Source organism: Formica exsecta, unplaced genomic scaffold, assembly GCF_003651465.1.
Source record: "Formica exsecta isolate Colony F162 unplaced genomic scaffold, ASM365146v1 scaffold79, whole genome shotgun sequence".
Lineage (NCBI taxonomy): Eukaryota > Metazoa > Arthropoda > Insecta > Hymenoptera > Formicidae > Formica > Formica exsecta.
The window spans coordinates 173570-186127 of record NW_021853558.1 but is presented as its reverse complement, the minus strand read 5'-3'; the positions used below and the strand labels follow the sequence as shown (position 1 = coordinate 186127).

Sequence of the window (12558 nt, the reverse complement as noted above, 5' to 3'; positions counted from 1 at the left end):
CCGAGAATAACGTACGACTATCACGGCTATCGCGACATTAAAAATACTGACGTCGAAACTGGAGAATAAAACAATGAAAACCTATTAATGGCTGAGTAACGGCCGCGTTTGTTATAAGCCAAGAATGGAGAACATGGAGAAATATGAATTTCTCAGCCTGAAACACAATGGAAATGCAGATAACTACGAAATAGTTTATTGAAATAGAATAGGCAAATTTTCTGGTTGTCTCTTTTTAGTTTCCCATAATCGACCGATTTCTACAAATTAAAAATTATATTTGCAATTCTCCAAACACACGTCATAATATACCTCATTTTAAGTACAGGAATATAATTCCTCCTTTCAGTTATACATTTTACCATATAAATAAAAATCTTTCTTTTTTAACAAAATTAAGGAATATTATATATTATATTTAAAATATTTATATTAAAAAACGATAAATTTTATTTATATTACTAGGTACTTTTTAAAATGACGTAAGACAACTTGTAATATTAGATTCTTAGCATACATTTTCTACTTTTCTTCTTTCTGTGGACATGCTCGATAGATGTTCGATCTGACTCAACCTTGCCAGCAAGGTATACAGTTGGCATTTTGCCGAGTATCACATTTACCAGTATTCTGAAACAAAAAAATTTTAAACGCGAATGAAGCTCACTTTTCCAATAACAGAATCGCTTACAAGAAGAGCTATAAGTCCGAAAAAAAATTAAAATGGAAAAAGAATAAAATAAGATCGAAGAAAATCAAGCAATTGTTAAAAAATTTTTTATTCGGAAAATCCGCAGATCTCGCAAGTTCGCAAAATAATAGATTCCTATCAGTTCCTAACGATTCCGTTTATTTTCAAAATTATATTCGCGAGCACGCATTAAAAGCGGCAAATTAAAAACAACGGGTATAATCTGGCGAGTTCAAGCGATCCCGTCGACCCCGCTCATCACGAAGTCAAGCACCGACATTCGCGGAGAACCGGTGAATTGAAACTTGCTCGGTCACGTGTCAGGTGAAGCACCCGGGGACAACAATATGCACGTGCGCCACTCGTGCGGCTCGTAACTGGATACGACGAGACGGGGGTGTTTCAGCATCGGGGTTATCGAAGGGTGATACGAGGCCGCGACTCCAGGTCCACACGTGACGCACTTGTAGATCACAAACGGGATATCATGTTTCGGAATAAGATCGATTCGCGGCCGCTCTTTCGCCTCGTACACACATGCTCGTTTTATTACGGTACAACACTCCGTCACGTACAGGGTTAAATTACAGTGTTTTCCGCTAGGTTTGATAATTAATCAGAAATATTCTGAGACTTTGCTCTACAAAACTTTTCAGTAAATGACGAATTGTGATTATCACTAATCCTATTATAATGATCTTCGCCAGTGCCGCAAATATTACTTCTCGCAAATGATGCACCTATTAGTATAAACTTCCTATAAAAGAAATTTATACGAATATCTATTGAGATTCATCATTTATCTATCCTGCAAAGGTTACCTTATTTATAGTATGCAATATAATAATAAATTGGAAATAAAATGCCGGAACGAGATAAATCGAGCTAACATTAACCGATTTCAACCGCCGTGTTTAAGAATTAACAAAGAATCGAATTTACCCGTAAAAATATATTTAAAAAAAGTTGCATCCGGGAAGATCGTTTTAAGTATTTTCGCAGATTTCTTCAAAAATGATTATCACTGTTAATAATCGTTCTGCAAAAGAATTAAAAAGTAAGTTTAGATTATTCTATATGAAAAATTAAGGAAAGGATCAATAAAAATTTTTTCACCATTAAATGAATTGAAACTTCAAGCACTCGACATAATGATGTATAAATGTCCGTAAATCATGTTGTTCCGAAAAAGAATCCAATAGCGAGACAATATTTATGAAGCTTAATGTATGTATCGTAGATGATATGGTACACGCGAGTTCAAGGAAGGACTAATGAGACATCGCGTCACGAGAGGTCGATGAAGATGAATGAAATCGCATCTGTCTCTCGCGTTGCGGGGAATTCTTCGGGGTGTAGGAACGCGATCGATGGAGCGCGCGGGTTTTTGCGTGATGTGCGGCACTACGAATAAATCCATGAAATACCCGTGAAGACCGCGATATACTGATTGTGAGAACATCTATTTTTCACGAGTAAATCACGAGTGATGCATAAGTATAAGTGTTATCGGTGATAATTTTCGCTATCAAGCAAAACTGTGTAATATTCCGCAGAATTACTATTTGCATTAGACGGAACAGAAAGAAATAATGAAAAAATTAAAGATTGGCAAGGAGGCGCTTATTCACGCGACATATCTTATTATATAAGAGTTATACTTAAAATTAAAAATAAATATCGCATTCTTAAATAATAATTTGAAACTGCAAACGATTATAATGTGGCATATATATTCTGAAATTTCATTTCGAACACGTATTTTACAAGTATGTGAATATATATTTAATAAATATGTATTTAATAAATGCATATTTTAGAAGTGAATAAGAACATTTCTAAAAATCAAAAAAATTTTAATTAAAAATATAAAAAATATAAAATTTTGTTTTATTTTAACATTTGTCCTCTATTTTATATATCCTTCCTCTATATATTTTTTGTAGCATGATGAAATACTTTCCATCAACTAGCTTCCATTTTCTAAAGTTTCAAGTAATTGTAAAAAAGACTTTGACGCTTACCTTATTAAAGACCAAATCTGCTGGACATGCGACGGTGCGTGGACCGGATTCTTCGCAGATGATGTATTGCAGGCAATCTAAGGGATAGGGCAAAGTGATCGGCGCGCCATCGTTAGCTTTGGCTGGACATTTCGGAATTTGACATTGAGGAGACAAGTTATCGTCGGATAATGGAAACGGTGGTCCAGCGATGACGAAAGCGACGATCAGGCAAAGCAAAGCGATGTACTTCATTTTCTTGTTTTCTGCAATCAAGTATTTTTTTTGTTCTAGCTGACAATCAATGACATATAATATTTTATCTCCGATATATGAATATATACAGATCAAAAAATGTTCTATTTTGTTATCCAATCAAGCGCTAATAGCGACTCTGTTATATTTTTTCTTAGTATTCTAATCTCTGGTAAAAAGCGTGTAGCATGAGGTAAACCTAAACTTTCTACCTGCCTAAATTATTCTTTGCCAGCAAAATGTGTACGTGTTGGTAAAGCTAATACACGTGCTTCGACAATTTCTGTCATTTAAAAGGTAGCCGCTCCTACTTCTTTAAAATGGATGCTGCAATCGGTACTTAAAATACAAGCGTGCTTGCTATATTAACATCATATTTGTTAGTTTTATTCGCTTCGCGAATATGCCATGTAAGTGTTGTACATGGTCAAGACATTCTAATAAACTTGATTTTTATTCAATTTGCATAAGTAGAAATCCAGTTTAAAAAATTAACAAAAATTAAATCATCATTATAAGTTAAACGTAGATCAATTTTTAAATATTAATTAAAGACAAGAAACAAAAAATATTTATTTTAACAACATTAGTTAAAAATATTGATTAATTAATTGGCTAATACGAAATTCTAAGAAATAATTATTAATGCATTTAGAAACTTTCCGTATCGAATACGATTTTTTTAAATTGTATAAAAGGGAATTGAATACTTTGTTTTACAAGATTGTATCGATGGTGCCATCTATTAGCATCCGAGAAAACAATTTAGGAGAATAAGGTGGTAATGTAATGGTTGGTATAGTGTTAATTTTAAAGTACAGTTATGTATTATGTAATAATGTAAATTATCACCATTTTTTCCTAATGTAAAAATATTAACAAAATTTTTTGTTCTTAATTTAATTAAATAAATTATTTATAATGGATATAAATTTTGTAATAGTTGCATTACATAAAATGTCTATTGCGAGCGCATGTTGATTTAAGATAACAAAATACTGATAAATTTAATTAAATTATAAAAACAATTTTAACACTTCTACTACCTTCACTTATATTTTCAAGAATCTTTAATATTATTATATAATCTGAAAAATTCTTGGTAGGAACAGTTTGTTAGGAGACATAGATTTTTTTTAGTTTGCATTTATGTAACTAAAATTTTAGTGACTTACTTGAATCACAATATAAAATAATATATATCTTTTTGCAAAAAATTTTTATTAAATAATATAAAATGTTTTATATTATTATATGTATATATATCTTATAAAGTTGTCAGATTTTAATACTAGACTCATTAAATAGTTAATAGTTTTAAATGTCTCAAAAAAAATTTTAAACATTTAAACAAATTTTAAAAAGATTATTATTAAAATTATTTTATTTCTAAGAAAATTTCTGTTTTGAACGGGCAATCAAATAATCAAACTAGCTATTTAAAAGATCTTACCTTGCTTGACGTTACGGTAGATAATCGAAGATCAAGATTACCACGATCTATACGGCGTCTATCCTTCTTATATTCCTCCCAACTTGGATCCAGGAAGCAAGTTTTAAACTCGGATGAATTTATACGAGGGCCAAAGATCGGTACATTAAACCAGCGAGTGAAAAAAAGAAGCTCTCCTTCTCGGAAGAGAGCTGGTTCGACGAGTTTTATAAATCATGTAAGCAAAACACACTCTTACGACAGTGTCCTATTTAGACGAAAAGATCTTTCGTCTGTTTTATAATAAGTATAATATTAAATTGGACACAAAACGCGCATGTTGAACGAAGAGAAAGACCTGTAAATATAATAATTTGGAAACATCGTATACAAATTATATTTCACGAAAATCCTGCTTAATTCTCTGAATTTAATTCTTTAAATCGTTACATCATTATTCAATTAAGAACCTGATCAAATAACCAAATCAATTACAAGTAATCACATATCAAAATTCTAAAAAAGATATTTAGTTGTTTAAAGATATATTTTCCACGACATCATGCCTCAAAAATCTAAATATGTAAAAATACTACAAAATTCATGTATAAAAAATGTTGCGAAAATTAGGCAACAGATATTTATCTCCACGTGATACATAAATACTTATTTACACTAGAAGACAAATATAAATATACATTAGATTGGAAATTGCACATTTTCTCTACAAAATTGACGCCGATAATTCAATTCAAAGCAATATTATACATTATTATGTAAAAATAGGCGAGACTTATAACATCGTTTGTTACAATTGCATTAATTTGCGACAATTTCACTGCAATATAGCACAAGATAATAGAAGAGAGAAACAGTCTCAGTTTTTGTACTTGTAGGATAAGCCGCGTCTTTTTAAAAGAGCACGGCCTTTTTGTTTTCTTGTGACAGGTGTAAAGCGCGCAGGAAGCCTCGATAGTCAATTTCCAGGCGACCACCTCTCTCAATGGAGAAGCACTTATGTACGGCATCCAATTCTTTGTTGGTTATAAGCTCTAACATTCGTCTAACCGACAATGCCTTAATCAAGCGATCCTTGGACACGGTGCCGATATTCTCCTTATCATAATCCTAAAAAGATATATATTTATAAAATGTCTCTTCCTTTCCTTTACAAGAAAAATAAAATTTAAATAATAAATAAATATTGTACCGTGTATATACATAGCTTTCTATACTAACTTTGAAGAGTTCCTCCAGATTCGGACTTGGTACTTTACATAATTTATCTATCGCAATTGCTACCGTCTGTCGCTCGTCAAAATTCAAAAAGGTCTTATCACTCGCCTCAGAAGGCACGTGTTGCAAGGGAACTAAAAGCGGGACTTTTTCCAAACCTCCTGTCGCAACCGCTTCCTCCACAATTTTCGCGAACTTCACATATTCGATGACATGAGGTCTTCGGGAAGAAACAGAATGATAATAAGATTATGAATGCAAAGAAAAAAATATTTTTTTTCTTAAATCGTAATACCAACGAAAATTCAAACAATCTTGTATGAAACAATACACAAAGAAGATAAATAATGAAAATTCGGAAAATAAAAAATCGGATTAAAATTTCGACGGGTCAAAATCATCATCCATCTCCTCTTTCTATATTTTGCAATTAACAATCCTAATTTTCAATGTTAAAATTATAATGTTTCGTACTTTGCAGAGGCCTGAAAAGCCTTCGTAATGGTATCTACTTCCGCAGGTGTCAAACTGCAGCGAAGTTGATCCAGACCCCTGATAAAATCTGGCCTTTCAATGACAAGATGATTGTGTCTATCGAATTGGCGCATGAATTCCAGTACCTATGTATAGTTTGTTGAATTAATTATAATTGCAGTTCTTTCATCAATCAATTAATGATAAGGATATATTACTGTTATAAATTACTTTGATTCTTTCGCGCACGACTTTAGCCTTAACTTTAGCTAAAATCAATACGATATTAGTTTCGTCCTCATGAGGTTCAGACGGTGGTTTCTCAGCGTTGATTCTTTTTTTATCTTCCAATATCTGAAGATATAAAGGTTCTGCAATCGGTTGGGATTCTAATTCCTGTAGGAATTGAGTGTAGTTGAATCCCAAATCGTTGTTATATCTTTGCTCCAGTGCAAACACTTGCTCCGGAGATAATAGTATAGTCGTCGTAATAAGCACTTGCCGTAATTGTGCTCGCGTTACATGACCGCGATTATGTCTAATGTAATTAGTTTAAATTAGAGAGTAACAATTTTTTCTTACCATAAATAATATCTTTTAATTAAATAAATGCAAAACGTTATATATAATAAAATAATTAATATAACGATTTCTGAAACACCTTTTTTTGTGAAATACTACTCCTTTGGTTACTTCTCAAAAATATATTTTATTATATAAATTAAAGTAGTATAACTTGGAATTATGCATTTATTGTTTACTTTTTAATATAATTTATACTCTTATGTGTTGAGAATAAAAAGTAAACAAGTTCTTTATAAAATTTTTTTATGTTCTTTTATGACTCAAGATGAGCCATTTAATTAACGATAATCCAAAGATAAACATACTGGTCGTAATCCTTGAAGAACTGCTTTAAAAAAATCCTCCTCTCTTCAACTCGCTGCCTTACTCTCTGCAAGACATCTTCGCAAAGATTTCTTATACTCTTCGGCTCGCATTGCCAATTTGATATGCCTTTTCGAGATAGATCAGCTATTTCTTGGGGCGGTGATTCCACTCTAAGATTCGGTAATTTGTCAAGTCCTTTTACGGTGAAGACTGTAAAGAAAAATATATGAGATTAAAATATAAGTTGTGAGTTAACACTTCTTGTTTAAAAAACTATATGGTCTTCTTTTATTTTTGAAAAATATTATAAAAAAAAATTTTTTTGTTTGTTGCCATATAATTCTGCAGTTTCGATTATAATTAAAGAAAGAGGAAGTATTAACAATTTGAAGATATTGAAAACTTTGTAAATTTAATTATAATGTATATGAGAGATATTGTACCATGATTTACATCATCCTCGAACGTACGCCAGCACATGCGATTGGGATCATCCGGATCTTTATAAAGCGCGATCAGGGCGTCGATTTCTGATTCGACCAAACATAAACGACCCAAGGACGATATTTGAAGCGTATCTAGCGCTCTTCGAAATTGCGAGACGGTCATTCTACCGTCATTCAGATATTCAAAATCCTGTGGAAAGTTAAAACGCTTAGGCCCTAATTGCAGATAAGCTATTACGATCCCGTATCGCATCCGTAAAATAAAATACAAAGATGCGACTACGTCAAACCCAATCATTGTACGCGATAATGCATCACGGGCGTACGACATTTTATTTATAATAATGCTAATTCATCCGTAAAATGCGTGATTAATCAGAATAACCTTGAAAAACTCATGGATACGTATTCGATGCTCGAGAACGTGTCTCTGGATACGTTTAATGATTTCTAGCTTAGGCATCGTTTCTTTCGTCGGTTCCATTACCGGATGAAACACCGTTTGCCTACCAAATATTCGATTGGGCATGACTTTGCCGATTTCCGGTCGTGGTAATTTAGGCAGCTCAACCGTAATTAATCGACCGGGAAATTGATCGAGCAATTCCTGCTCGAGAGAGAATAAAGTGGTAAGATATAATTTACGACCCTATGAGTGTATTATCGTACTTGATTCATTTAATATACTATTTCTTGGGGCGGTGATTCCACTCTAAGATTCGGTAATTTGTCAAGTCCTTTTACGGTGAAGACTGTAAAGAAAAATATATGAGATTAAAATATAAGTTGTGAGTTAACACTTCTTGTTTAAAAAACTATATGGTCTTCTTTTATTTTTGAAAAATATTATAAAAAAAAATTTTTTTGTTTGTTGCCATATAATTCTGCAGTTTCGATTATAATTAAAGAAAGAGGAAGTATTAACAATTTGAAGATATTGAAAACTTTGTAAATTTAATTATAATGTATATGAGAGATATTGTACCATGATTTACATCATCCTCGAACGTACGCCAGCACATGCGATTGGGATCATCCGGATCTTTATAAAGCGCGATCAGGGCGTCGATTTCTGATTCGACCAAACATAAACGACCCAAGGACGATATTTGAAGCGTATCTAGCGCTCTTCGAAATTGCGAGACGGTCATTCTACCGTCATTCAGATATTCAAAATCCTGTGGAAAGTTAAAACGCTTAGGCCCTAATTGCAGATAAGCTATTACGATCCCGTATCGCATCCGTAAAATAAAATACAAAGATGCGACTACGTCAAACCCAATCATTGTACGCGATAATGCATCACGGGCGTACGACATTTTATTTATAATAATGCTAATTCATCCGTAAAATGCGTGATTAATCAGAATAACCTTGAAAAACTCATGGATACGTATTCGATGCTCGAGAACGTGTCTCTGGATACGTTTAATGATTTCTAGCTTAGGCATCGTTTCTTTCGTCGGTTCCATTACCGGATGAAACACCGTTTGCCTACCAAATATTCGATTGGGCATGACTTTGCCGATTTCCGGTCGTGGTAATTTAGGCAGCTCAACCGTAATTAATCGACCGGGAAATTGATCGAGCAATTCCTGCTCGAGAGAGAATAAAGTGGTAAGATATAATTTACGACCCTATGAGTGTATTATCGTACTTGATTCATTTAATATATTTTTTTTTCACTACGTGTATAGGATAAAACAATATAGGAAAAGGGAGAAAAAATTCTAGGAGCAATAATACCCCACTGAAATTCATCATTCCATGTTCATCTAAATAGCACTTGACTTTATCAATTGCCTTCAAAAATGCCACATAATTTACAGTGTAGGCATTTTTGGCAAATCTTTTTACGAGCAGACGAAACTCTTCGGCACCAAGGATAATATTTAGAAATTTTAAAATCCGACCGAAATGTGCGAGAGTGATCGTTCCGACATTCTTCGCGATCTGCAAAATATACCTTACGATTTCTACATTCAATAGTCACGTTTTAAAAAGAAACGAAATTATTACAAATTATTAATCTATTATCAGTGTAAATAACAAAAAAAATTAAAAATTGAAGAACATACACCAAAAGAATAAATAACAAGTATGATAACGTTACAAAGTATCGCAATAATTCATAAATAAATCATGCCGAATGTACCAGTTCATAATCTTGAAAATACGGCCAAAGTACAATTTTTTTTTTGTTCACCAGCACGGCGATCTGAGTGATTAACAGATTTAGTTTTCGTGTTTCTATGCAACTTAAGACATTTACATGTAACGGGTCCTCCCATTCCAAACCGGTCACAAGAGGCTTGTTTTTCCCAAAATTAGGAACTACAGAAAACATTATTACAATGTTTCGCGAATTTGCATATTATATGCTTGCTTTATTGATTTTATCATCGAAACGCATTATATTAAGTGCATATCAAATATATATATTTGATATGCACTTATATATATATATTTCGATGATAAAATCAATAAAGCAAGCATATAATATGCAAATTCGCGAAACATTGTAATAATGTTTTCTGTAGTTCCTAATTTTGGGAAAAACAAGCCTCTTGTGACCGGTTTGGAATGGGAGGACCCGTTACATGTAAATGTCTTAAGTTGCATAGAAACACGAAAACTAAATCTGTTAATCACTCAGATCGCCGTGCTGGTGAACAAAAAAAAAATTGTACTTTGGCCGTATTTTCAAGATTATGAACTGGTACATTCGGCATGATTTATTTATGAATTATTGCGATACTTTGTAACGTTATCATACTTGTTATTTATTCTTTTGGTGTATGTTCTTCAATTTTTAATTTTTTTTGTTATTTACACTGATAATAGATTAATAATTTGTAATAATTTCGTTTCTTTTTAAAACGTGACTATTGAATGTAGAAATCGTAAGGTATATTTTGCAGATCGCGAAGAATGTCGGAACGATCACTCTCGCACATTTCGGTCGGATTTTAAAATTTCTAAATATTATCCTTGGTGCCGAAGAGTTTCGTCTGCTCGTAAAAAGATTTGCCAAAAATGCCTACACTGTAAATTATGTGGCATTTTTGAAGGCAATTGATAAAGTCAAGTGCTATTTAGATGAACATGGAATGATGAATTTCAGTGGGGTATTATTGCTCCTAGAATTTTTTCTCCCTTTTCCTATATTGTTTTATCCTATACACGTAGTGAAAAAAAAATATATTAAATGAATCAAGTACGATAATACACTCATAGGGTCGTAAATTATATCTTACCACTTTATTCTCTCTCGAGCAGGAATTGCTCGATCAATTTCCCGGTCGATTAATTACGGTTGAGCTGCCTAAATTACCACGACCGGAAATCGGCAAAGTCATGCCCAATCGAATATTTGGTAGGCAAACGGTGTTTCATCCGGTAATGGAACCGACGAAAGAAACGATGCCTAAGCTAGAAATCATTAAACGTATCCAGAGACACGTTCTCGAGCATCGAATACGTATCCATGAGTTTTTCAAGGTTATTCTGATTAATCACGCATTTTACGGATGAATTAGCATTATTATAAATAAAATGTCGTACGCCCGTGATGCATTATCGCGTACAATGATTGGGTTTGACGTAGTCGCATCTTTGTATTTTATTTTACGGATGCGATACGGGATCGTAATAGCTTATCTGCAATTAGGGCCTAAGCGTTTTAACTTTCCACAGGATTTTGAATATCTGAATGACGGTAGAATGACCGTCTCGCAATTTCGAAGAGCGCTAGATACGCTTCAAATATCGTCCTTGGGTCGTTTATGTTTGGTCGAATCAGAAATCGACGCCCTGATCGCGCTTTATAAAGATCCGGATGATCCCAATCGCATGTGCTGGCGTACGTTCGAGGATGATGTAAATCATTATATATATAGAGAGAGAGAGAGAGAGAGAGAGAGAGAGAGAGAGAGAGATTTGAATTATTTAAAAACCAAATTTAAAAAATATAAATATTATTAAAGAGAAAAGTAAAGACAAGTAAAGCAAAAAAAATTTTAATGCACTTTATAGTCTAGTCAAATATCAATATTTTGCTCACTGAATGTTGAAAAATAAATGCAATTTTAAAATTATACCGGAATAAATTGTAATAAATAACTTATATTATTATAATAACAACTTGTGTAATAAACAATTTTCAAATTAAAACATTTAAGAACAATTAATAATAATTTCTTTAGTGTTTTAAAACAATTAAAACACTAAAGAAACACATTTTCCATTATAACAGATTTTTCTAATGATATCTAGGTAGATATGCTATCCGAATCTAGATGATCCGATAAAATATACCATGTAAGCGGAAAAAAGAAACAATACTTAAAATTTTACATAAACATGTCTCATTAATAAAAAGCGTGCATACTGTTATCGTGGATAATCTCGCAAAATTGCGAATAAAGAATCCGGCCCTCCTGAATCCGAAAATAATCCGCCAAGTCACAGATTTCTTTATCCGATAAGCCGATCACGCCTTTTAGAGGTCCGGCCAAAACGGAAATAAATTTGGAATCTGCATATTTAATAATTGTATAGTTAACATGTTGTAAATATAATTAACATGTTGCAAACTTTAGATATATGCTATCACGTTAATATTTGAACATTACTGCAATTCAATAGATTTTATATTCAATATTATTTTCTCGAATAACAGGACCCTCCGAATATTTACAGCCTCAATTGCTTTTTCTGCATAAATGTTACATTTGCAACTTAAATTTCAAAATTGGAATTTATACATTTAAAGCTTAAATATGTAAAAAATTTATATAATGATGTAATTATATAATAATCCAACTATATGAATAGAAATAATAAATAAGAGAGCTCGAAGAGCTGAAGAGAGAAATCCCAGAAATACTGTATTATCGATGACTTTTCATTATATCGAGTGTCTAAAGATAACCGCTCTCATTCGATAACTAATTTTAAAAACTCATTAGTGCCAGTGTTCGGTATTTATACCTGATATCACACAGCGGTTGTCGGGATCTAGAGGTTTATAGTATTCCCATAAATCAAGTCCAATACGAAAGGCAGCGGCTCGTATCTTATTGCAAGTACGCCAAACATCGTGTAGCCTAAGAACCTAAAATCACTCTT

At 32.6% G+C, this 12558-nt stretch overlaps 2 protein-coding genes across 2 annotated transcripts in view; both read right to left on the bottom strand.

Moving 5' to 3' along the window:
* Nucleotides 1-10: 10 nt before the first annotated feature.
* LOC115244056 lies at nucleotides 11-2949 on the bottom strand. The gene is made up of 2 exons (XM_029821432.1): nucleotides 2716-2949; nucleotides 11-630 (listed from the first exon to the last, which is right to left on the bottom strand). Exons 1-2 carry the CDS (start codon nucleotides 2947-2949, stop codon nucleotides 571-573), a joined length of 294 nt encoding a protein of 97 aa, XP_029677292.1. The 3' UTR covers nucleotides 11-570.
* Nucleotides 2950-4326: 1377 nt separating this feature from the next.
* LOC115244018 overlaps nucleotides 4327-12558 on the bottom strand; it is an 8850-nt gene continuing 618 nt past the window's right edge. The window contains exons 2-12 of the mRNA XM_029821353.1: nucleotides 12421-12544; nucleotides 11819-11965; nucleotides 9584-9762; nucleotides 9175-9381; nucleotides 8802-9023; nucleotides 8414-8606; nucleotides 6982-7192; nucleotides 6323-6629; nucleotides 6092-6237; nucleotides 5621-5837; nucleotides 4327-5509 (exon numbers count right to left, since the gene is read on the bottom strand). Of these exons, the coding sequence (XP_029677213.1) occupies nucleotides 5294-5509; nucleotides 5621-5837; nucleotides 6092-6237; nucleotides 6323-6629; nucleotides 6982-7192; nucleotides 8414-8606; nucleotides 8802-9023; nucleotides 9175-9381; nucleotides 9584-9762; nucleotides 11819-11965; nucleotides 12421-12544 (2169 nt within the window). The 3' untranslated portion in view covers nucleotides 4327-5293. The remainder of the gene's footprint in view (nucleotides 5510-5620; nucleotides 5838-6091; nucleotides 6238-6322; nucleotides 6630-6981; nucleotides 7193-8413; nucleotides 8607-8801; nucleotides 9024-9174; nucleotides 9382-9583; nucleotides 9763-11818; nucleotides 11966-12420; nucleotides 12545-12558) is intronic.